The sequence below is a fragment of the Ambystoma mexicanum genome, chromosome 10 (genome assembly GCF_040938575.1).
Source record: "Ambystoma mexicanum isolate Mex_15411 chromosome 10, UKY_AmexF1_1, whole genome shotgun sequence".
In the NCBI taxonomy this organism is placed as follows: domain Eukaryota; kingdom Metazoa; phylum Chordata; class Amphibia; order Caudata; family Ambystomatidae; genus Ambystoma; species Ambystoma mexicanum.
The window spans coordinates 1,674,068,411-1,674,094,695 of record NC_090932.1 but is presented as its reverse complement, the minus strand read 5'-3'; the positions used below and the strand labels follow the sequence as shown (position 1 = coordinate 1,674,094,695).

Genomic DNA, 26,285 nt, shown 5'->3' with positions numbered 1-26,285 from the left:
ACTTTGAGAATCACATATAGCAGAGCCATAACAAGGTGGACTCTACAACCATTTGGAATGCCAACGTCAAGGTCCCAGAACTCCTTTAAAAAAACAAAATATTACCCTAATACATAGAAAGACCATTGCACTGCACATTGAACCTTAACTCACAAAACGATCACATCCATGCCATGGTCAAAGTGCGTCTTGGAAGCAGTGGCGTGGCATGAGTTAAGGTTAAATTAGTAGCGTGAAGGACATTGTTTGCTGAGAGAGATTTCAAATCCCACTTAAAGCTGTGCTGGCAGAAGATGTGCTGGGGAAAGATACACCGGGGAGGATGTGCTGGGGATAGATACACCAGGGAGGATGTGCTGGGGATAGATACACTGGGGAGAATGTGCTGGGGATAGATACATCAGGGAGGATGTGCTGGGGCACAGATACACCGGGGAGGATGTGCTGGGGCACAGATACACCGGGGAGGATGTACTGGGGACAGATACACTGGGAGGATATACTGGGGATAGATACACCAGGGAGGATGTGCTGGGGTACAGATACACCGGGGAGGATGTGCTGGGAATAGATACACCAGGGAGGATGTGCTGGATATAGATACATCAGGGAGGATGTGCTGGGGCACAGATACACCGGGGAGGATATATTGGGGTCAGATACACCAGGGAGGATATACTGGGGATAGATACACCAGGGAGGATGTGCTGGGGAAAGATACATCAGGGAGGATTGGCTGAGGCACAGATACACCGGGGAGGATGTATTGGGGAGAGATACACCGGGGAGGATATACTGGGGATAGATACACCAGGGAGGATGTGCTGGGGTACAGATACACTGGGAAGGAAGTACTGGGGGACAGAAACACCAGGGAGGATATGCTGGGGAAAGATACACCGGGTAGGATGTGCTGGGGATAGATACACCGGGGAGGATGTGCTGGGGATAGATACACTGGGGAGGATCTGCTGAGGATAGCTACACCGGGGAGGTTCTGCTGGAGATAGATACACCGGGGAGGATGTGCTGGGGAGAGTTACACCGGGGAGGATGTGCTGGGGGACAGATACACTGCGGGGGATGTGCTGGGGATAGATACACCGGGGAGGATGTGCTGGGGACAGGTACACCAGGGAGGATCTGCTGAGGATAGCTACACCGGGGAGGTTCTGCTGGAGATAGATACACCGGGGAGGATGTGCTGGGGGACAGATACACTGTGGGAGATGTGCTGGGGATAGATACACCGGGGAGGATGTGCTGGGGGACAGATACACTGTGGGGGATGTGCTGGGGATAGATACACTGTGGGGGATGTGCTGGGGATAGATACACCGGGGAGGATGTGCTGGGGATAGATACACCGGGGAGGATGTGCTGGGGGACAGATACACTGTGGGGGATGTGCTGGGGATAGATACACCGGGGAGGATGTGCTGGGGGACAGATACACCGGGGAGGATCTGCTGGGGATAGATACACCTGGGACGATGTGATGGGGGACAGATGCACTGTGGGGGATGTGCTGGGGATAGATACACCGGGGAGGATGTGCTAGGGGACATATACACTGTGGGGGATGTGCTGGGGATAGATGTGCTGGGGGACAGATACACCGGGGAGGATCTGCTGGGGATAGATACACCCGGGGTGGGGGGGCTAGATACACCAGGGGTGGGTGTGTGTGGTGGGGAGTATTTGTTATCGGGGTGTAAAGTGGCTAGTGGTCTTCATGGACAGTGTCGAATGGAATAGGTGCATTGGGCGGGTGCATTGGTGTTCGATATGCTGCGGCAATGGGCGCGATGGCCTCAGAATCCCTTCCACTCATGCACAGCACACATATGTGTACTGCAGTGGGGCAGCGTGTGAGCAGCGGCCTTGCAGGAGGGCCGCAGCCCCACGGAGAGAACCCGAGCAAAGGGTCATGGCCCCCCATCACCAAGACCCCCAGAGACCTGCACCGCCTGCCTCTTCACCCATCCCTCGGAACTGCGCCGCCATCATTTATCATTCAATTAGCATTAATTGGCGGGCGCTTCTGTGGCATTTGTCGCTGGCAGTCAGACATATTATGATCCCAATTACTGCAAATCTATTATTAATGTGAATGTGACGGGCGAGGGGATGTGTCTGTCACAAGTGGTGCCCCCTCCATGGCCACGAGGAAGCATTTTCTAAGAATTCGGGCCCGGGCCATCTGTATGGCGCCTTTGTACAAAGCTCATCTGGAGGGCGTCCCGCCGCCGGTGCACGTCCCAGGGCGCATGGTGGACCTGCCCAAAAATCCAGGGTGCCAGGAGCCCAGTGAGCGCCTCCTACTGAAGGGTGACCGATGGGCAACAAGCGCTTGTGTGCAGGTGGCAAAGCAGAGCACGGTACAGTCAACTGTCACACGTGTACTGGTGCTGCATCGTGCACTGACTGGCAGCCAGCACTGGCACTAAAGGCGCGCCTCTGGCACACTGGCAGGCAACACTGGTCCTAAAACCTGGAAGGTGGGTCTCTGGTGCACTGGCACTAAGACCTTGAAGGGCGCGCCTCTTGTACACTAGCACTGATCCTAACACCCTGAAGGCGCACCCCTTGAACACTAGCACTGATCCTAACACCCTGAAGGCGCACCCCTTGAACACTAGCACTGATCCTAACACCCTGAAGGCGCACCCCTTGAACACTAGCAGCCAGCACTGGTCCTAAGACCTTGAAGGCGCGCCCCTTGAACACTAGCAGCCAGCACTGGTCCTAAGACCTTGAAGACGCGCCCCTAGAACACTAGCAGCCAGCACTGGTCCTAAAACCTTGAAGGCGCGCCCCTTGAACACTAGCAGCCAGCACTGGTCCTAAGACCTTGAAGGCGCTCCCCTTGTACACTAGCAGCCAGCACTGGTCCTAAGACCTTGAAGACGCGCCCCTTGTACACTAGCAGCCAGCACTGGTCCTAAGACCTTGAAGGCGCGCCCCTTGAACACTAGCAGCCAGCACTGGTCCTAAGACCTTGAAGGCGCGCCCCTTGTACACTAGCACTGATCCTAACACCCTGAAGGCGCGCCCCTTGAACACTAGCAGCCAGCACTGGTCCTAAGAACTTGAAGGCGCGCCCCTTGAACACCAGCAGCCAGCACTGGTCCTAAGACCTTGAAGGCGCGCCCCTTGTACACTAGCAGCCAGCACTGGTCCTAAGACCTTGAAGGCGCGCCCCTTGAACACTAGCAGCCAGCACTGGTCCTAAGACCTTGAAGGCGCGCCCCTTGTACACTAGCAGCCAGCACTGGTCCTAAGACCTTGAAGGCGCGCCCCTTGTACACTAGCAGCCAGCACTGGTCCTAAGACCTTGAAGGCGCGCCCCTTGTACACTAGCAGCCAGCACTGGTCCTAAGATCTTGAAGACGCGCCCCTTGTACACTAGCAGCCAGCACTGGTCCTAAGACCTTGAAGGCGCGCCCCTTGTACACTAGCAGCCAGCACTGGTCCTAAGAACTTGAAGGCGCGCCCCTTGAACACCAGCAGCCAGCACTGGTCCTAAGACCTTGAAGACGCGCCCCTTGTACACCAGCAGCCAGCACTGGTCCTAAGACCTTGAAGGCGCGCCCCTTGTACACCAGCAGCCAGCACTGGTCCTAAGACCTTGAAGACGCGCCCCTTGTACACCAGCAGCCAGCACTGGTCCTAAGACCTTGAAGACGCGCCCCTTGTACACTAGCAGCCAGCACTGGTCCTAAGACCTTGAAGGCGCGCCCCTTGTACACCAGCAGCCAGCACTGGTCCTAAGACCTTGAAGACGCGCCCCTTGTACACCAGCAGCCAGCACTGGTCCTAAGACCTTGAAGGCGCGCCCCTTGTACACCAGCAGCCAGCACTGGTCCTAAGACCTTGAAGACGCGCCCTTGTACACTAGCAGCCAGCACTGGTCCTAAGACCTTGAAGGCGCGCCCCTTGCGCCCCTTGTACACTGGCCAGAGGAGTGTTGGGGACATGCCACTGTATTTGAAGCATCTCACAGGAGGCGAGCATACTTCTGAACCCAACTGTCTCAATGAACGTGGCGTGTTGGGCGTGTTTCCCAGAAGATGTGGAAAGAATCGGGGAAAGTCTGGAGCTGAGGAAGAGCGCCTTCCAAGGTTTCGGATTCACTGGAATTCTCCGGCTGTGCTCAGGGCTCTTTGGCTCTGTTATGTTATATTGTGTTGTGTTGTGGTGTGTTATTGGGATTTGACCCACAACCAATGTCATTTTCATGATCTCCAGATGCTCGCGTGGATCTGGAAGTGCAAGGGGGAGTGGGGGGAGGCGGGGGAGAGTGGGGGGGGGGGCGAGTTGTTAGCGGTATTGGGAGTGGACAAAGGCATGGAACAGCGGCTCCCAGCGGGGGAGGAGGTCGCCAGTGACAGACCCAGGTCTGGTAGAGGTCCCCCATGGGCCGCAAACAGCAGGGAATCCACAACTGCAGCTGTACTCGCACTGGACCAATCACGAGCTTGGACCCCCATCGGAATCTAGTTGGTTGCTTTCTCATCCATTTATCTTTGAATCTTCGATTGTGAATGTGTCCATGTCCCTGTTCATTGTCCCCTGTTTTAGTTTTTCTGTTGCACCTTTTCTTTGCGGCACATCACTCACTTCCTTTGTTCCTTGTGCTACATCACTCACTGCATTTGTTCCTTGTGTTACATCACTCATCGCCTTTGTTCCTTGTGCTACATCACTCACTGCCTTTGCTCCCTGTGCTACATCACTCACCTCCTTTGTTCCCTGTGCTACATCACTCACTGCCTTTGCTCCCTATGCTACATCACTCACCTCCTTTGTTCCTTGTGCTACATCACTCACTGCATTTGCTCCCTGTGCTACATCACTCACCTCCTTTGTTCCCTGTGCTACATCACTCACTGCCTTTGCTCCCTATGCTACATCACTCACCTCCTTTGTTCCTTGTGCTACATCACTCACTGCATTTGTTCCTTGTGCTACATCACTCACTGCATTTGTTCCCTGTGTTACATCACTCATCGCCTTTGTTCCTTGTGCTACATCACTCACTGCCTTTGCTCCCTGTGCTACATCACTCACCTCCTTTGTTCCCTGTGCTACATCACTCACTGCCTTTGCTCCCTATGCTACATCACTCACCTCCTTTGTTCCTTGTGCTACATCACTCACTGCATTTGTTCCTTGTGCTACATCACTCACTGCATTTGTTCCTTGTGTTACATCACTCATCGCCTTTGTTCCTTGTGCTACATCACTCACTGCCTTTGCTCCCTGTGCTACATCACTCACCTCCTTTGTTCCCTGTGCTACATCACTCACTGCCTTTGCTCCCTATGCTACATCACTCACCTCCTTTGTTCCTTGTGCTACATCACTCACTGCCTTTGTTCCTTGTGCTACATCACTCACTGGCTTTGTTCCTTGTGCTACATCACTCACTGCCTTTGTTCCTTGTGTTACATCACTCACTGCCTTTGTTCCTTGTGCTACATCACTCACTGCCTTTGCTCCCTGTGCTACATCACTCACCTCCTTTGTTCCTTGTGCTACATCACTCACTGCCTTTGCTCCCTGTGCTACATCACTCACCTCCTTTGTTCCTTGTGCTACATCACTCACTGCCTTTGCTCCCTGTGCTACATCACTCACTGCCTTTGTTCCTTGTGTTACATCACTCACTGCCTTTGTTCTTTGTGCTACATCACTCACTGCCTTTGTTCCCTGTGTTACATCACTCATCGCCTTTGTTCCTTGTGCTACATCACTCACTGCCTTTGCTCCCTGTGCTACATCACTCACCTCCTTTGTTCCCTGTGCTACATCACTCACTGCCTTTGTTCCTTGTGCTACATCACTCACTGCCTTTGCTCCCTGTGCTACATCACTCACTGCCTTTGTTCCTTGTGCTACATCACTCACTTCTTTTGTTCCCTGTGCTACATCACTCACTGCCTTTGTTCGCTGTGCTACATCACTCACCTCCTTTGTTCCCTGTGCTACATCACTCACTGCCTTTGTTCGCTGTGCTACATCACTCACTGCCTTTGTTCCTTGTCCTACATCACTCACCACCTTTGTTCTATCATCGATGCCATCTTCTATCATCAGTGGCACCCTCTATCATCGGGGGCACACTCTTTCATCGGTGGCACCCTCTATCATCAGTGGCATCTTCTATCATCGGTGGCACCCTCTATAATCGGTGGCACACTCTTTCATCGGTGGCACCCTCTATCATCAGTGGCACCCTCTATCATCAGTGACATCTTCTATCATCGGTGGCACCTTTTATCATCGGTGGCATCTTCTATCATCGGTGGCATCTTCTATCACCGGTGGCACCCTCTATCACCGGTGGCATCTTCTATCATCTGTGGCACCCTCTGTCGTCGGTGTCACATTCTATCATCGATCTATCATCGGTGGCACCCTCTATCATGGTTGGCACCTTCTTTCATCGGTGGCATCTTCTATCATCGATGGCACCTTTATCATCAGTGGCATCTTCTAACATCGGTGGCACCCTCTATCATCGGTGGCACCCTCTATCATCAGTGGCACCCTCTATCATCGGTGGCATCTTCTATCATCAATGGCACCTTTATCATCAGTGGCACCCTCTATCATCGGGGGCATCTTCTATCATCTGTGGCACCCTCTATCATCGATTGCACATTCTATCATCGGTGGCATCTTCTATCATCTGTAGCACCCTCTATCATCGATTGCACATTCTATCATCGGTGGCATCTTCTATCATCATCGGTGGCACCCTCTATCATCAGTGGCATCTTCCATCATCGGTGGCACCCTCTATCATCAGTGGCATCTTCTATCATCGGTGGCACCCTCTATCACCGGTGGCATCTTCTATCATCTGTGGCACCCTCTGTCATCGGTGGCACATTATATCATCGGTGGCACCCTCTATCATCGGTGGCATCTTCTATCATCGGTGGCACCTTCTATCATCGGTGGCATCTTCTATCATTTGTGGCACCCTCTATCATCGGTGGCATCTTCTATCATCATCGGTGGCATCTTCTATCATCGGTGCACCCTCTATCATCGGTGGCATCTTCTATCATCGGTGGCACCCTCTATCATCAGTGGCACCTTCTTTCATCAGTGGCACCTTCTATCATCGGTGGCACCTTCTATCATCAGTGGCACCTTATATCATCAGTGGCATCTTCTATCATCGGTGGTACCCTCTATCATTGGTGGCACCTTCTATCATCGGTGGCACCTTCTATCATCGGTGGCACCTTCTATCATCGGTGGCACCCTCTATCATCGATGGCACCTTCTTTAATTGACTGCACCTTCTATCATCGATGGCACCTTCTATCATCGGTGGCACCCTCTATCATCGTTGGCACCTTCTTTCATCAACGGCATCTTCTATCATCGGTGGCACCTTCTATCAATGGCGTCCTCCTTTGCTCTGTTCCCCTTCTCATTCCATTGCACACCTGCACCCTTATCACCTCCTCCTTTAACACCTTGCACTCTGGTGCCTATAAATGCATAATGCAAAGAACGGTAAACGCCCAAATTGATCTCCCAGTGCCCCCCCAGCCCCACCAGAGCATAGAGTACTAACTGCCCAAAAGTTGCCCGACATCTTTACACAGAAAGACTTCATTGACACCTTTCGACTTTGCGTTCTACTAGACCCCAAACAACCCCTTTTCAGCACGCAGGCCCGAGAACCCACGACTGTAATAGGTGGGAGTGGGGGCAGGGCTGGGGGGCGCAGCTAGGTGATGAATAATGTGGGTGCCCAGGATATAGGATGCTGGCTGCTTTGTATAAAAACAAGGTGAACTCGGGGAACCTAAGAATGACCAGCAATCCAGCATGCGTCCCTCCAGAGCATGCAATGCACACTTGCTGTGGTGCTCAGTGCAGCTGTCAGAATAGTAACCATGAGAGTAACATGTGTGCACACTAGGAGACATGCGCACAGTTTAGGGCCGTTTCTGAAGTTTGTGAATGTTGCATATCACGCTGGCATTCAGCGTCTCAAAACGGGGGCAGATTTCAAACGCACGGTCTTAAGGAGAATTGCGCAACTCGGTGCCTACAGCTTCCTCAACTTGGTGGGGGCGGGGGAGGGGGAGTTTGGGGTATGGTCTCTACACGACACTGCGCTCAGACAAGTCGATTTATGCTGGAGCGCAGTTCTGACTTGTTCCGGCTCAGTTCCTCCCCAAATGTAAAGCTATGCCTGGCTGCTCTCATTTTCTAAATCCTAACTTTTCTGCACTTGCCTTTCCTAGGGCCTGTAGTGTCCCCTTTAAGGTTATGATGAAGAGCAAAAAAAAAAAACTAACCTCTACTTCCTCACACTCAAATATGTAATGTCAGCAGCAGGCACACAACAGATTACGCAATAAACACACTGAAATAAAGGTCAGACGACTATGGGTCCGATTCGTGGAATTATTTGCACGGTTCAAAGTGACTTTGCACGGCAAACACAAACCCTGAATCATGGACCTGTGCAAAGTGTATTTTTGCAGTGCAAAGTCTGTGCAAAGTCAGTGCATAGTAATTTTTGCAGTACAAAATGACTTTTCCCGAACTTTGCCCAGCAGAAAAACCCTTTGCACAGTTCCATGAATCAGGGTTTATGTTGGCAGTGCAAAGTCACTTTGAACCGTGAACGGGCCAAAGTAACACACCATGGGCAACAAAGTATAGAAAGTTCGAGAGTTTCTTTTTAGTGTTTAATGCAATGTCTCGTGCAGCAGGGAACCACTTCGGAGCGCTATGGAGGGGCCATCGACAGCTACTCAAGTTATGGGCAGCTTGAGAACAGGGAGCATGGATCACACTGCACCACCCGGAAGGGAAGGCTGAGGCCCACTTGAAGGCCACTTGATTCCATGCATATACCCTCTCTCTGCCTCTTATGCCAACCCCAAGCCCATACTCAGCTGTGCCGCTAGGCCCCACTGAAAATGGCGCATGTCTATCAGGGAAAGCCGAGGTGATGCAAGACAAGCCAGCTGTCTTCAACATTTTTTTTTTTTAACTTTGGTTTTATTAGCATTTTCTTATTGTTACAAACTGGGCAGAGCCCAGGTACATAAAAAACAATCAATCGATCCGTTCCATACCCTTGACCCTCTCCCCCCCCACCCCCTTCCCCAACTCTTGCCCTCCCCCACTCCCCCTTAATCATACTAAAACCTCAAACTCAGGAGACGTTGAATGTTCTCTTCGATTCCTATACTTTGGAGATGATGTGGTTGGTGGCCATTTTTACTGGCTGAATTACTGTTGCCGTTCCTCGGGGACGTGAACACTCAGTCTGTCTACAGTCCCTCCCTGATCCCCACCTCCTCTCCCACCGGACATGGTCACATGCTTGGTATCAGTGGACGTCCCATCCCCAGGACTGCTGCACTCCATACCAGTTTGCCAGGGAAGTACCAGAGTCATTGTTCACCATTGCAGTAAGTTTGTCCATCAAGAACATGTTCTTTACCCTTTTCAACCATCCCACCTTGGAGGGGGTTTCCGGGCTTTTCCATTTCTGTGCCAGGGCAACCCTTCCCGCCCGCAACATTGTTTCTGTCATCCTTGGGTATCTATATATTTCCATATCCTCCGGGGGGGGGGGAGGCCCAGCAGCATCGACAGCGGGTTCATAGGGAGAGGCTCATCTGACACTTCTGCAATCCAGGACCGAACCATCCCCCAGAAATCCTGAACCTTCGGGCAAAGCCACCACATGTGTTTCCTTGACCCCACCTGGCCACATCACCTCGGGCATCTCGGGGACACTCCTGAGAACATTTTCGATAGTTTCACTGGGTCCCTGGTCTTCAACATTTTACTAATATTTTGCATCATGTAATTAAGCAATAGAGCCTGCGGAGGGGGGCATTATTTGCTCGGGCTTTAACGTAGTCTCTGGGCCATTACCCTACCGGTGGTGCCCCTCCTCCAAGTGTTCTATTGCTATTAGTACCCCCAGCACGTCGTACAGGGGTACTAATACAAATGTTTCTTGAGTCGAGAAACAGCAGTGCAAACAAACAAAATGGCTGCCATGGAACACGGAGAAGGGAATACACATAGCCCCTTCTCCCTTTCCATGGCGGCCTGACGGGTGAAAGAAAAGGAACTGTGAGGGATTCGGCGTGCGTCCATCGTCAGGTAAGTCTTTGTCACCCATGTAAGGACCCGGAGAGAGCCAATCAGATTGTTTGTAACAATCTAATTGACCCTCGCCGGGTACTAATCGATTTTCTTTACCAACCTTCTGAGCCATTTGGCCTTTTATCTCATGAGCGCTTCACCTGCCATATTTCTAGTCTAGGTCAAATGGGATGATTCTTTGCATTGCTTTGTAGTAGGGAGGGCATCTGACCCTACTAACCCTCAGAATACCCCCATTTTGACATTGACTGGCTGCACCGTGATTGTGTGCCAAGACGCTCCTGGTTTCATAAACATGACATGGACCTGCTGAGGACCTGTAGAACCTTGGCTGCTCCCAGCCAGTGGTGGGTCGCAGTATAAAAGTTACAGGCAGGTGTTTATATTGCAGAGGTGCAATGATTGTCTCTGGGCCTTAGTACAGCAATGACATACCAAACACGTTCTCTACGTGCAACGTGGCAGCAATATGTAAAGTGGTAGACTGTAACCGTAACTAGCGTGACCCATGGGGTCACCACGAGATGCAGAGAGGGTCAAGGAAGCAAGGCTGGGCCTAACAGCACAACCTCTATTCTGCACTCACAACCTCAGGCAGCACTCTGTACATAACATAACGTTGGCATTGATTTGGACATGCACCAATCTGGGTACCATAGTGAACACAGATTAAAACAGGAACTTTTCAATCTATCCAAACTGCAAAAATACATCCAGCGTAACACCCGCAACCTGCTCCACTACCTCCCCTGCCATCCCCAAGGGTCATTTTTCTCATTCTAGTCTTCAGGGCCCTTTGACTAAATTCTGAAACTGCTTTTATTGCATCTTACACAAATGCCTCTTAGACAAGACCCTACCCCACGTGCGGCATCTTTCTGCAAGTAAGTCACTCCTCTTGAGATCTCTTACCGCAGAACCCCCCAAACCCTACTCCTGAGGCCTCACACCATCAGCCGAAGGCCACAAGAGCCTCCTCTGGGAACACAATCAGGAAGAAATCGCTGCATCCCAGCAATACCAGGGACAATAGCAGAGAGGCCAACCATCTGCTGTAAAAACTTTGGGAGTATACCTAGATTCAACCCTGTCCATGGACAGACTTGTTAGTCACATCTCCTCCTCAGCAGCACTAACAACTAAGATAATCAATGCAGTAAAGCCTCACCTATCCACTGCGAACGGCCTCAACATCGCCAGGACCACCATAGGTGCCAAAGTGGATTACTGCAACGTCCTCCTACTAGGCACCTCGGCCAAAAACATTAATAAACTTCAAATCACTCAGAACAACGCCCTGAGAGCAGCCCGCAATATTCCTAGGAGGGAACACATCTCCTTAGCAAGACAAAATGCCCACTGGCTCCCAGTCAAAGAGCGCATCCAATTCAAGACTCTTACCATCACCCACAGATGCATATCCCAATCTGCCTCTAGCTACGTCACCGAACGTATACAACCAGTCCAGACACTTAGACCCAAAAGGGACCTGTACGCAAACCAACTCTCAGTCCCCAAATTCAACACAGCTAAAGCAGGCGGCTCAAGCTTTGAAGTTCTAGCTCCAAAATACTGGAACTCTCTACCCCCCAAACTGAGAGCTGGACCATCCCTCATGGCCTTCAGAAAAGCACTGAAAACCATCCTATTTAAACACCACTACAATGAACAATGGCTATAACACACAACACACAAATGATGGGCAAGGCAATTAGGTGACAAGAGTGTGTGCCATCCCTTCTGTTTTTTTGCTTCACTTTCTGTCTGGAATTCACTTCCAGTGGCCATCTTGTATTGGTGACATCACTTCCTGTGGCCATCTTGGATCAGTGACATCACTTCCTGCAGCCATCTTGGATCAGCCCTCACCTGCTGAAGACCACAGAGGCTCCTCTGGGAACATCAATCAGGAAGAAATTGCTCCATCTCAGCAACAACAGGGACAATAGCAGAAAGACCAACCACTGATGGATTAGTTGATCAGGTGACGAGAGAGTGTGTCATCCCTTCAGAACCCCCCAGGGGCATCCAGCCAGGGGCATCCCAGTGAACGCTGGAACTGTGAAGGTTGAAGACCAGCCATTGACCAGCCTCTTTAACTCTTAGCCTATGAGCCTTTTCTTTTGCCTTCCTCACTGTTGCACCTGTGAGTACCCCAAGCTCCCTAATTACTGTGTTGTCTCTCGACAATGCGCTACTCACCTATAATGCATTCACTCTTGCTACTCCTCCTACTCACCCCTCGCTACGCTTTCTCCAATCACGCTACAAATTCCTCCTTTCTTGTCCCTATTATAAAACTCACAACTGAAAACTCCCCCTTCGCCATCTCTCTTGCACCACAAGCTGACCATACCTCCTCCAACACCTATCCACCTCGCATCTCTTCCTTTGAGACTCAACTTCCCTACTCTTCCTTCCCTCATCAACTGAACATTGCACTCTGGAATGCCCAGTCTGTGTGCAACAAAACCTCCTATATCACTGATCACTCCAGCTCTCCCCCCAGACGACCTTGTCATCAGTGAAAGCTGGATTTCTCCATCTGACACTGACACTCTGGCACCCATAGACATCTCCAAACTACCCAAGATTCACTCTCCATGATTGCCTGGCAGAGTTGGAGGCGTCGGGTGCCTACTCTCTTCCTGCCTCAATGCCTCACAAATCTCTTATGACACGTCCTCTCATAACTCTTTTGAATTCACCATCTCCGCTATTGCAACTCCTCACTCCCTTTCACATCATCTGAATCTATCGGCCACCTGGTCCCACTGGGCCATTCTTTGATGATCCTGGGCAACCACTTGATACTCTTCCCACTGAATCATCTCATTCTCTTAGGTGACTTTAACCTTCCCTCTTAAATCACTTCTCAGAAATCTGAACTTCAGTCTCTTCTCAGTGACCACACTCTCCACTCTATCCATAACATACCTACCCACCCTGGGGGTAGCTCTTTGGATCTCCTATTCATCTGCACCTCTCTCTGAACCACTAATACTACTGTCACACCATCCATGTCTAATCCCGCCATTGTTTCCACCACCCTCTCCTTGCCACCCTTTGACCTCTCCTGACCACTTGCACCACCTATCACTAAAAGGAAATGAAAACCTTCTGCCATTCCTCCCGTTCTCTCTGACATTAAGTTCTCACTCTCCTCCTTCAGACCTGACGCCTCGTCCACCAACACTGCCTTCTCCATCTTCCAATCCCTACTATACGACTCCTTGTCCTTTCACTTCCCACTGATTACTTTCACCCCTAAGTCTCAGCCTCCTCAGCCATGGGCCACCCAAATAATGAGGCACTCTTTGCACAGGCATGCGTTGGCTGCTGCTGTAATGGAGGCGCACCCACTTGCATGAGGACCTGCAACTCCACCACTCTGCCCTGAACTCTCTCAAGTTCACTCTTGATGAAGCAAAAAGGGAATTCTACCTCGCCCTCATTGACTCACTCCAACCATCCTCGCTGGTTACATGGTACCCTAAACTCACTCCCCGCTACTTCTAGACCTATGACTATCAACCCCACTCTCACAGCTGAAGACCTACGTGAATACTTCACTGGACAAATGTCCAAAATTAGAGACTCTATCCTGACCATCCTCACATTCCCTCCTACTTTTTACACTCTGCCTACTCTACCATCACCCTCTGCTTCTATATCCCACTTTAGTTACACTAATGCTGACAAAGTGCTGTCTGTACTGGTGAAGGCTAACCCTTCTTGTGCCCCATCAGAACCTTCAGATCCTCAGGTAGTCAAGCCTATTGCCCCTTGAGCAGACTCTCACCTAGCTGAACTCTTCAACCTGTCCTTTGACTCTGCATGCTTTCGCTCTATTTTCAAAACAGCCCCAGTCATCCCTCGCCTAAAAAAGAAATGGTCTAATCCAAACCTATCAGCTAACTTTTGCCCTGTGTCTCTCCTACCGAACTACTCTAAAGTGCTTGAAAGGGTTGTGTTCAACTGTCTTGCCAATTGTTTAGACATCCACAACCTTCAAGACCTGCTACAAGCAGGTTTCCCCTCCTATCATTCCACGGAAACTGCTCTCATGAATGTGTCCAACTTCATTGCCTCTGCCAAGCACTCAAACCTATGGTCTGTCCTAATTCTCCTTGACCTGTCTGCTGCCTTTGACACTGTTGATCACTCTGATCTCCTTAATACTCTTTATTTTCTTGGCGTTCGTGATCAAGCCCTTGCCTGGATGGACTCTGACCCGGCACTCACTCCTCTAACTGTTGGTGTTCCACAAGGCTCTCTCTTGGGTTCACTCATCTTTACACTCTCACCTCTGCTCTTGGGGCACACATCTCTTCCTTTGGTTTCTTTGTGGATGACAGCCAAATCGTCTTCTCTTTTCCTGAACTTTCCTCTGACCTATAAACATTTCAAACAGTCTCTCTGCCATTGAATATTGGCTGGCTTTGCACTCTCTGGTGTTAAACTCTACCAAAACAGAGGTGCTCTTCTTCCCTGCCAAAATGTGCTCTCTTTCTCTCTCTCTCTCTTTCTTCCTCTACCTGTCCACTTCCCACCTGACCCTCTCCCTGCCTGTTCTTCAGCTAGAAAAACCTTCAGAGTCATCTAGGACCTTTATCCCACGTTCGCTACTTTCCTCTCCAAACCTGGAACAGCAGCTCGCTTCATCCCCCTTAATGTTAGGAAAGTCAGGCACCTCCTTGCTTTCGACACTGCCAAGCATCTCTTAACCACTCTCGTCTTCTCTAAAATGTATTCTCCTGGTTGACAAATCTATCCACGGTAAGGCACCACTGTATCTATCCTCCTCTATCTAACTCTACAAGCCTTCTCGTAATCTCTGCTCTGCCTCGATCTACCCTTGAGGCTCCTCGCCCTCCCTGTGCTTCCTCTCGCTTCTGCTCTTTCTCTCTTCTTGATCCACTAGCATGGAATACTCTTTCCCCCGGACATCAGAGAAACAGTTCACACAGGTTTGTTAAAACCAAACTAAAAGTCTACCTCATCACCTCCGAGTTACCCTCTTAACCTACCTCTCACCTGCCTGCTAGATAACATTTATCCCTCGCCTGAAAACTGCCTCTGTCCCTCACCTTCTCTGCTTCACCCATCATGGTCACACCCCCAGCACCGCTGGCCGTACTCCTTACCTGCACTTTTAAATGTCCAATGTGGGTGTCCTTAATCTAGGTATGTCCACTTATGTATTGTCCCCAGTGACTGGTCCATTTACTCACCTCCACAACCTGATCAGAATGTCCATCAAATTCACCCCATTGTAAGAAGCCCACCGCTTCCCATCATCACATCTGATTTCTTATTTATAGTACATTATTTTGTTCCTCCCAGCATATAAATACATACATAAATAAATAAATAAATAAATAAATAAATAAGCACCCGTCCCCACCTGAAGTCTCTTCTTAAAATTACAAAGCCTCAGACCTTCCTGAGGTTACTTAGTGTGAGAACTCCACCCCATGCTTCTTACAAAAAGTACCACAGCCCTCCTGAGGCCTCTTGAGAAAACACCACTCACCTCAAGAGGCTCCAGTGGTCTCTTACTGTGAGCACCCACCCCTCCTATGACTTCTTTAAACAAACACCTGCCCCATCTAGGGGCTCCTCCTGAGGTCTCTTACCCGAAGCACCCTACTCCTCATATGGCCTCTTCACCTCACCCCTCATAGGGCACCTTACTGCAGGTACCCCACTCCTCATTGGCCTCTTTATATAAGTACCCTACCTACCTAGGGCATCTTATTGTGAACACCCATGGACTCATGCCAAGAGCACTCATGCTCTCCTGAGGACTATGAAGACCCCACTCCCTCCAGAGGCTGCAGTGCTTACTGTGCGAACCCTCCCCTCCTGGGGTTCTTTAACAGAAGCACTGCCACTCCTTCGTGACCTCCATACATAGGCTCCCCACCTAGGTATCTTAGTGTGATCACCTCGCCCTCCTTTGGCCTCTTCCCACAAGTTCCCCCAATCCCCAGGGCATTTTACTGTTATCACCCACCTTTCCAGAGGCCTCTCACCACAGGCACTCCATTCCCAAGATGGCAACTTCACATAAGCACTCCACCCCTCCAAGGGCATCTTACTGTCATCACCCACTCCTCTAGAGGTCTCTTGCCACAAGCACCCGCCCCTCCCAAGACAGCGTCTTTACACAAGCACCCTACCCCTCCCAGGGCACCTTACTGTGATCACCCACCTGTCCAGAGGTCTCTTCAGACAAGCACCCTGCCCCTCCTTGGGCATCTTACTGTGCTCATCCACCACTCCAGGGGTCGCTTACCACAAGCACCCTACCCCTCTGAAGATGGCGTCCGCACACAAGCACCCCGCTCCTCCTAGGGCATCTAACCATGATCACCCACCCTTCCAGCGATCTCTTCACACAAGCACCCCACCCCTCCCAAGATGGCCGACCTACCTCTAGTAGCTGCACCGCTCCCTCATGCTCCTTCTTGGCTTCGACCTGAGCCTTAAAGAAAGAAAAGAATGTGGGTTATTGAGAAAATCCTGCAAAACTAATATCCACCGTCTTTTATCCAAGCAGTCAATGGTTATACAAGCACTATGAATGAAAAACACAATGGTTCAGCAGCATTGCCAATTATCCCTGGAAAAAAGAGTTTGTGTATTCAATCAACTACACAGAAACAGAGCAGAAACGTTAAAGAGATCTCTGAAGGCAAATTGAAACATGTGAAGTTAAGAACTAGCATTTAAAATGAAGACGTCCAAGGCGAATTATTCCACAATTCTTTGCAACAACGAAGCAGGTTTTGTTAGACTTTGAAACAAGAGAAGCTCTGTCCTTAAGTCGCTTTCATCTGTCTGAGTTACATATAGCATTTTAGGTCACCTGTCATATAATCCCGGGACCCACTTACCTCTGGAATCAGGACAAGACTTTGCTTTTGAGGGTGACTCCAGGTGTCCACGTCAGTTATAAAGTTATGACAGAGTAACTTTTCTCATAAACCAGAGAGTGTCATTTGATATCCACTATTATATGTCCAGTAAAAAACTGTAGTTAAGAGAGTGTTTAGGCGATCAGATATAATGCAAAAAAAACCTTGAAATTCAGCGGATGTGGGAAGTGATAACCAACTCAAATTCGCACCCCCCTAGATGTCCCCACGATGTAATTTTCAATGTCATTGTGCCTGCCTCCTGTTCCAAGAGGTACGTGCTCATGGGCTTTGCCACTGGGGGCGCTCATCACTTCCCACATCCCCTGAATTTCTAGGGGTTTCTTGTATTAAATATGATCATCGTAACTCTCTCTCAACTAAAGGTTTTTCAGTGAATTTCAAAGGTTTTGTTATACTGTAGTTTTTTGAGGGTCCACCAGTACATGTTGCACCAATAGGTTTCTTTGGTCGTTGCCGCGGCACCGATACGCTCTTTGCGACACAGAGACTCATTGCCCCCTGACTAGTAGATGTGGCCACTGCAGGGGGACATTTTTCCCCCTATGTAATCCTGCAATAATGTTCCGGAAATAAATTCCGATTATGTCAATTCCTGCGGAAACGTGATGGTCTTCTGATTCTCTATTTATTCCCAGAATAACGCAAAAAATTGCGTTACCGTCCTCACAGGCACTCGCCATGCGCCCCCCTGCTCGTTCCTTGGCCGTCACTCCCTTGAATTGACTTTTCCCTCCCTAACCCTCTCCCATTACTCATATCACTCATTGGTTCACGCGAAGCAGTATCGTTCCTGAGCACGTCTTGTGACATTACCACAGTAATATCAGAAGACTGTAACTGGCTCCCCCAGACCACCTTCAACTCCCCAATTTCATATGATGTCCTCTTTCCCCCTCGTTACCTCTCGCATGATGCAATTGCATCCTTTATCCTCCCCCAAATAGGATTTTTGAGCACTTTGTTTTCGGCTGCCACCAATATTATCCCAGGAATTGCTTGCAACACACAAAACAAAATTGCAGATTTAATTTCTGAAAACCTCTACTGCAAAGCACCATGGGAGATCATTAAAAGTGTTTGAGGCCCTCTTCTCTGTCAAATATTTTTAAAAGTATTCGATCGATTTACCCCAAACCAGTGAAGGAAATTAAGCCAATGCTTTGTGCCCAAGTTGTTTCTCACATAGTCCAAATCCAGCCAGCGTTTTTTGGTGTTACGGCTGCTCAAAATATGCACCTTTTATCTATGGGAAAATGAATGGGAGTAGGCCGAAAAAAGCATTTTCTTTTTTTTAATAACTTTTTCATTTTTTAACACCTATTCCCTAAAATGTCCAGTTTGGGGGGCCATGCCAAACTTTGATTTTGGAAAGTGTCATCCAAATCCATCCTGGGAGTTAAAAGTTATTAGCAACAGAATTTTGAGAAAAGTCTATGTACAAAGGTTTCACCTTAATCCCAGAATATGTGTGAGATTCTACCATTTCTATTCTGGATGATACAATTCTTGTGCTTGGAAGGGGGATGTTTGTTTTCCTGCACTCCTCCACCTCTGTGACGAATCACCTTCTGGGGCACCACTGGCCCAGGGATGTATATCGGTTTCTAAACCATCAATCAGCTCCACACCTCAATGTACCTCGTGCTCAAGAAGTTCTTGGTGCTTGGCCGCGTTGTTGTGATTCCAGGGCGCTTCGCAGCCTTTGAGACAGAATCAGTGGTGGGAGACAGCGGCGGGCACCAGATGGCATGCAGTTCTGCAAGCGAGGCTGGACTGACATCTGCCGGCTGTCCGCGTGGCAGCTCAGGGCCAAGAATTGTTGTCTCTGTGCTGATTGGTGGATGTGGAATGCTGGTCGAGGAGTCTCAGATGGCTCTGGTGACTGTGGCATGACAAAAGTAAGTGGTGCAGACGGGTGCAGTTCGATGGGCTTGACTGTCTCGAAAATATCCTTAAAAGATGGATGATGCTTGTGTGGCACTCCTCCTAGCTTCTTCGCAGGACTCGTATCATCCTTTCAAGGCAGACGGGCCAAAGCTCAGGGGAGTGTTTGCAGGCAACAGTCTTGTCCTTTGTCCAGATTCTCTTTGGCACTTCCCACCAAGGAAGCTAGCTGGCAGAACCTAGCAGGGCATGCTGTGTGCTGGCTGGGTACCGGTTCTGGAGCTGCTGGACCGGTCCGCTGAGTCTGGTACCTTCCTCTGTTCCCTGGGAGATGTTTAGGGATCTGGCATCCCTCTTAGAACTCCTGGCCTTCCTTCACTGGTGGCAGATTTAAGGTAAACTGTACCTTCAACCCAGGTCCAAATGAATCCTTCTTACTCCTTTCGAAGTCTTCAGATGATCTGCTAAGTGAGGGTTCAGTCCACTTTTAAAGTCAAATAGGCACCATTGATTGGTGCAGGCTAAGTGTACCTTAATGAGCCAATCCTGGGTCCCCACCAACAATCTTCTGTTATGCATGAGGTCAGGACTAGAGTGCTTTGCAACAGGAAAAGGTGAGGGGTGAGAATATATACTTAAGTCCCACCCATCTTCCTGTTTGTTGTAGATCAAAGTGTCTCTCTGGTTATCTGTGCCCTCTGTGACTCTTGATTAAAGCGCAGGTCTACCTTGAAGTTTGTGCTGGGAGCAGACTTCTTTTCTCCCCCAAAATCCCATCCTTCATCCCTCTGAAAGGAGTCCGCTCTGCAGGGACAACTGTAGTAACTGATGGACTCAGAGAGGCCATTCACTGCCTTTCATACAGAGGGGTAGGAACTAGCTTCAAGTTGACACATTGCATACCAAACGGGTGTTAGCCCCGCTTTCCTGTTCTCTGTCCTGCAACCAAGCCTCTCCTCAGCAGGCTTGCCTCAATTATCTCTCATCAGTATGCACTGGCACCAGCCGGATAAGATAAAGGGAAAGCAGATCCATGGAGCCTTTGATATTTAAATTAGGCTGCCCATGGCTGGTGAAAGGTGTGCCTTCCCCCTTCTGGATATGCTTTGATGTGCCTGTGGCTGTCACATTCCAACTGAATATGACAAGGGAAGATGTCGCCTGTTGGCTGTGTCTTCCTGGAGTACATGTGACTATGCATTTTGTGCGGTAAGCAGATGCACTGTGGGCAGTATGGCCTCACACAGTTCTCTGAGGTGGATCTCCCATCATTAATTTTCTTTTATCAAACAGCCCAGGCGAGCGCACTCTCCCTGTGCGGATGGTCGCATTCCTCACATGCTTTCCAGCCTCAACATGTGAACCCTCACCTTACTGAGGGTCTGGTTCGTCATCAAGGCGAAAGTACCAGCTGAGGCCATCTGCATCTCCATGCTGGGAGTCTGATTTGTGCTGGATGTCGATATCTAATCCCTGTAGGGATATGGCCCAATGCAAAAGCTTAGGGTTCTCCCCTTGCATGGCCATTAACCATTGCAGAGGCCTGTGGTCTGTGTGGATTATAAAGTGAGACCCAAAGATGTAGGGTTTCAGCTTCTTTATGGCCCACACAACCGCATACGCCTCTTTTTCTTCGACTGCCCAGTTCCTTTTCCTTTTTGTCAACCGCCTGCTAATGTAGGTGACAGGTTGCTCTACCCCTTCAGAGTTCAGCTGGGCTGACACTGCTCAAATCCCTAAATCACAAGCGTATATCTCAAAATGAATTCCTGACCATAGTCTGGTACTTTCAGAACTGGGGTCCTGCACAATCCATCCTTTAAATCCTGAAAGGTTTGACAGGTGGGGGTCCAAGGTACCTTGTTTGGCATCTTTTTGGATGTTACATCATTCAGGGGCATGGCAATGGTCCCATACCCCCTGATGAGTGACCGGTAGTAACCGGTGAGACCTAGAAAGGCTCTCACCTGCATCTGTTTGATGGGGATATCCCAATCCTTCACAGCCTGTACCTTTGCTTCGAGAGGTTGTTTCTTACTTCCAGGGACCAGGTGGCCCAGGTAAGTCATTGTACCTTGCGCTCTCTGGCACTTTGTGGCCTTGATAGTCAGGCCTGCATTCTGCAGCGCATGAAGCACTTGTCTCAGGTGGGATAAGTGATCCTCCCAGGTGTGGCTGGACACAGAAATGTCAGCTAAATAGGGGACACTGAAGTTTTCCAGTCTAGACAAAACTTGGTTAACCATCCTCTGAAAAGTGGCAGGGACATTTCTTCGCTCCGACTTGCAGGGTTGAGAATGCTGACCTCTCTCTCGCTCCATCTGTCAAGTCGACCTGCGCATACCCCACTGTGAGGTCAAAGGTACTCATGTACCTGGCAGCGCCAAGCTTGTCAATGAGCTCATCTGCCCGAGGAATGGGGTGAGCACCTGTCTTCAAGACGGAATTGAGCCTCCTGTAGTCCACCCAAAAGCGAACTTAACTCTTCCCACTACTGGTCTTTTTAGGGACCAGTACCACTGGGCTAGCCCCGGGGCCGTGGGATGGCTCTATCACTCCTAGGGACAGCATCTTGGAAACTTCCTTCCTCCTTGATGGTGTCCCTGACCTTATCGGACATCCAGTGAATCCTACTCTTCACCAGTTTACTGGCTCCAGTGTCCCTATCATGGGTGCACGAATCTGCATAATGGGAGTGAGCGAAAACAGGTCGACAAACTGTCCGTGCAACCGGTGACAGTCTGTCAGTTGTTGTTCTGACAGGTCAGTTGCAAGGTTGAGAGCTTCAACCGACCCATCTGTGGCTTCAGTGTGCAAGAGGTCTGGGAGGGGATCGGTCTCCTCCTCAGTCTCTCTGTGAGTTACTAACACCATGACCAAGTCATCCCAGCTATAATGGGGATTTAGCCGGTTGACGTGAAAGACCCTGCACATCTGTTTAGGTCTTTTCACGTCAATGAGATAATTCACCTCACTGACCTTTCCCAGTACAGAGCAAGGCCCATTCCACTTGTCCTGAAGGGCACTGGGTTTGACAGGCTCCGTAAGCCACAACCACTGGCGTGGAGAATAGACTGTCACTGTGGCCTTATGGTCGTGCCAGTGTTTCATCAGCTCCTGACTGGCCTTTAGATTTTTGTTGACTGTTCCGTGTACTTTGGCATTCTAGATCGAAGGCCGGGTACACAGTCGGCCACATCTCGTGACGGGGATGAGGATTTGCTTTCCCAACCCTCCTTCACTAGACAGAGGGGACCTCACACTGGGTGTCCAAACAGAAGCTTAAAGGGGCTAAACCCTACTCCGTTCTGTGGCACCTTCCTATAGGCGAACAGAAGGCATGGCAGGAGAATATCCCATTTTCTCCTCAGGTGCTCTTCTAAGCCACCTATCATGCCTTTCAGGGTCTTGTTGAACCGCTCAACAAGCCCATTGGTTTGTGGATGGATGGAGGTACAGTACCGGTAGGTGACTCCACACTCTTTCCACATAGTCTTCATGTATGCTGATATGAAGTTTGATCCCCTTTCAGAAATGACTTCCTTGGGGAATCCAACACAGGAGAATATCCCAATCAGACCATTTGCAAACACAGAGACGTTGATGCTCTTCAGAGGGACAGCCTCAGGGTATCTTGTGGTGTGGTCTACCACCACAAAGACATATCTGTTCCCTGAGTTGGTTTGAGGATCCAAAGGACCCACAATATCCATGTCTATTATCTTGAAAGGCCGCCCAAACACGGGTAGTGGAATTAAGGGGGCCTTTGTGGCACCACCTGACTTGCCAGAAGCTTCGTAAATCGGATAGGACTGGACAAATTCCTTAACTTGTACGCCGAACTGTGGCCAGTAAAAGTGCGCAGACAACCAGTCTGATGTCTTAGTCACTTCCAAGTGACTCGCTAAAGGAATTTGGTGAGCCAAATCCAAAAGGAACTTTCTGTGGCACTGGGGAACCACCAACTTTCTGGTGCCCTCACACTCAGAATCCTTTGGCTCACTGTACAGGAGTCCATCTTCCCAGTACACTTTGAACAGTTCAGGGGCCTCGCCCTTAGCCTGCTCCTCCACCTGTTTCTGCATACCCACCAGAGTGGGACACTCTTTCTGGGCTGTGAAGAAGTCAGTCTGACCTGGGCCTCCAGCTGATGGAAACTCATCCAGCTTGGGCAGGCCCTCCACATCTGCGCCCACCTTGTCCTCCACCTCAAGTCACGGGGTCCCCTGCTACCAAAGTAGGGTCCTTCCTGGCTATTAGCCCCTCTCCCGCAGGAGTAGTAGACTCAGTAGTCTATGGAACTGGACTACGGACTACCGGCCATGCTGGTCTTTTCAACAAGCACTCTAGAAGCACTCCAGGCCATAAGGCTTTCAGAGCATTCAATCTGGCGTTCTCTTTGGCCCTCGATCGTGTAGCCGCTGCGACTATTTCGGGATCGGGAAGATCATTACCTAACAGACATGGGACAGGGATGGAGTCTTTCACCGCTACACGGAACTGGGTGGTTTCACCTCGCCAGCTGAACTCTGCTATCACCAAGGGGCACTTCCTCTTACCATCAAATCCACTTGCACACAAATCAGGCCCATCAATATACTGGCCTGGCTGTACCCACTGCTGGGTGACAGCGGTGACACTAGCCGCGGTGTCTCGGACTGAAGGAGTTTTGTGTCCATTGATGTACACATGCTCTAGAAAGAGTTGAATATTATTGGGAACTGGGCTCTCTTCTGGAGACCCGGTACCGTTTCCACTCTGTGTAACCAATCCACTCCCTGACCGAATGTGGATTGGTTACACTGAGTGGGAACCTCCTCAGAAATCCTCCTTTGAGAGGCCCACACCAATGATGATGGCCTCTTCCACAAGTCTAATATTCACTATGGCTTGCTTGGGTAAGCCCTTGCAAGCAGGATCCCCTTTCCGATGGCCCAGCTCCTTAAACACGAAACAACGTTTGGGTGGGGAGAACACAGGTGTCCCAGTATTAGGGGTGCGTGCGCTCTTCTTTTCAGTGTGCACGGCTGAACTAGAGTTTGGGGGATTCCCTTTGTTCTTTTGGGGACCTCACATTGAAGAAAATTGGGTTGGACCTTTGTCTTTCCCATCCTTGTTTACTTTTTTGTCTGCCGATTTTTCTTCCAGTTTGGGTGTGCTCGCCTGAGCATTATTCTAGACTTGAGTACTCACAAACCTGTTGGCAGCCTTTGCAAGCTACCTGGCGTCTGTGATAGTCTTGTCCACTAGATGCTGGTGTAGGTCAACCTCAACATTTTTCAACACATGCTTACACGCAATCAAATTGTACATCACTTTAAATTTGTCAACTTTGTTACCAGTCACCCACCCGCTCAGATATTTCAACAACAAGTGTGTGAACGCTTCAAATGTCGGCCCACCTTTCTTTCCGAGCTCTAAGAAGCTCTTTAGATACTGTTCTGGGGTTTTACAGAACTTCCTGAGTAGGGCTGCCTTCATGCTCTGATAAACTGGCCTTTCCTCAGGAGTTAACTGAAGAATTGCATCAGTCCCTGGTGTCGGTAAGCAACTCATCAGGGCTGCAGCAGCCCACAGTACCTCATCCACCTCCTGCAGCTGAAATACCAGCTTGAGCACTTCAAACCTGTCAAAAATATCCTTCACTACTTAAGTCTTTGGGGATGTGCCACCAGGGCTTATCCCGGCCACTCTGGTTTGAGCCACTAGTGCTGCTTTTGCTACAGGTGCATCTGTTGGCCTCCTTCTCCTCTTCAAGCGCCAGCTTGAGCAGCTCTCTGGCGGCACTATGCCGCTCTATGGTGAACTTGTCCTGATGTTTCCGTTCCTCTAGCGCTAGTCTCCTCTTCTCAAGCACGAGCTTTCTAGCCGCTACCTCATTAACAGCCGGAACAATAACTGGGCCACATAGAGACTGCGCTGAAGCCTGGGACCTGGGGGTTGTCACACTAGCCCCTGTCCTCACTGACACTCTCGAGTGTTGAGAAACCACACTTGCCCCTAGGCGGGTGATTGTAGAGAAACACCGCTCATGTGTTTGTCCTCGTCATTTACCCCCTCCAGAAGGTCTTTCAGTTCGGGTAGACGGGGGCTAGCCGTCCCCTGGGGTCTTCTCTCCAACCGCCCTCACTTCCACTCAAGCTTGGAGGCTGGTCTTCAACTCATGTTTATTAACATTAGTGCTGTGGGGAAGTCCCCTCTCTTCACATAAAACGTGCACGACATCCTTGGCCATGCCTTTTATAGTCTCTGTGACAAGCTCTATGACTATTACTATTACCTAGCAGTGACTAAACGTTGCCTCAACAGTGTTTTTATCGTTAGGTGACTAAGTTGTGCGCAAGGCTCCAACCGATCCAACCGCTTGCCACCAATGAGACAAATCAACTTCCAGGGGGCGCCAGTGGTCCAGGGATGAATATCGGTTTCTAAACCATCAATCAGCCGACACCTCTAGTACACCATAAGGGATCCAAACATATTGGAATACAAGTGACCTCCTTGTCCAATTTTGATGACATGGACGTAACGGCAGGCTTATCTCCACAAGGTCGTGGATCGTTGGTAGTTGCAACACAATGAAAATACAATTATTACCCAATGATAAGAGGAACTGTCCAGTCAAGTTGTATACAGATATCTACTTTATTATTACTACAACAGACAGTTCTAGCACACTACAAAATACAACTCACCCTGTAAAGGAACACAGAGGACAGACAGTTTCATGAAGGAAAGGGATGCTCTCTGGATACTGACAGGAGGGTAGTTGGTAAAGTAATCAGTGTTAATGTTCAAGGTTATTTGGTTTCAGCACCAAGGGGGCAAAGGGTCGTAACTGTCTCTAGGGGCAGGAAGAACTAGGGGTGCAGAACCACAATGTACCTGGTGCTGAAGAGGTTATTGGTGCTCAACAGTGTTGAGATGGTTCTAGGGCGCTTCGCAGCCCTTGAGACAGAGTTAGTGGCGGGAGACATCTGCAGGTACCAGGTGGCAATCAAGGCTGGACGGACATCTGCAGGCTATCCGGCCTGGGCCAGGAATCGTTTCTCTGCTGGTTGGAGGATCTGGAATGCTGGTCGAGACATCTCGGATGGCTCTGGTGACTGCGTTGTAACCGCTGTTAGTGGTGCAGCCGGATGCAGTTCGAGGACTCAACTGTCTCAAAACTGTCCTTAAAAGATGGACGCTGGAGGATGCTTGTGTGCCACTCCTCCTAGCTTCTTCGCAGGGCTTGTATCGTCCTTGTGAAAGTAAAGTGTGCAAGAGGCACAGGAAAAGCAA

General features: G+C 49.9%; 1 protein-coding gene across 23 annotated transcripts in view; it reads right to left on the bottom strand.

Moving 5' to 3' along the window:
• Positions 1 to 26,285, bottom strand: part of RIMBP2 (RIMS binding protein 2) — a 2,252,680-nt gene that overhangs the window by 766,639 nt on the left and 1,459,756 nt on the right. For all 23 annotated transcript variants that reach the window (XM_069620091.1, XM_069620095.1, XM_069620096.1 and 20 more), the window contains one exon: positions 16,610 to 16,660. In XM_069620091.1, coding sequence (XP_069476192.1) covers positions 16,610 to 16,660 — 51 coding nt within the window. The remainder of the gene's footprint in view (positions 1 to 16,609; positions 16,661 to 26,285) is intronic.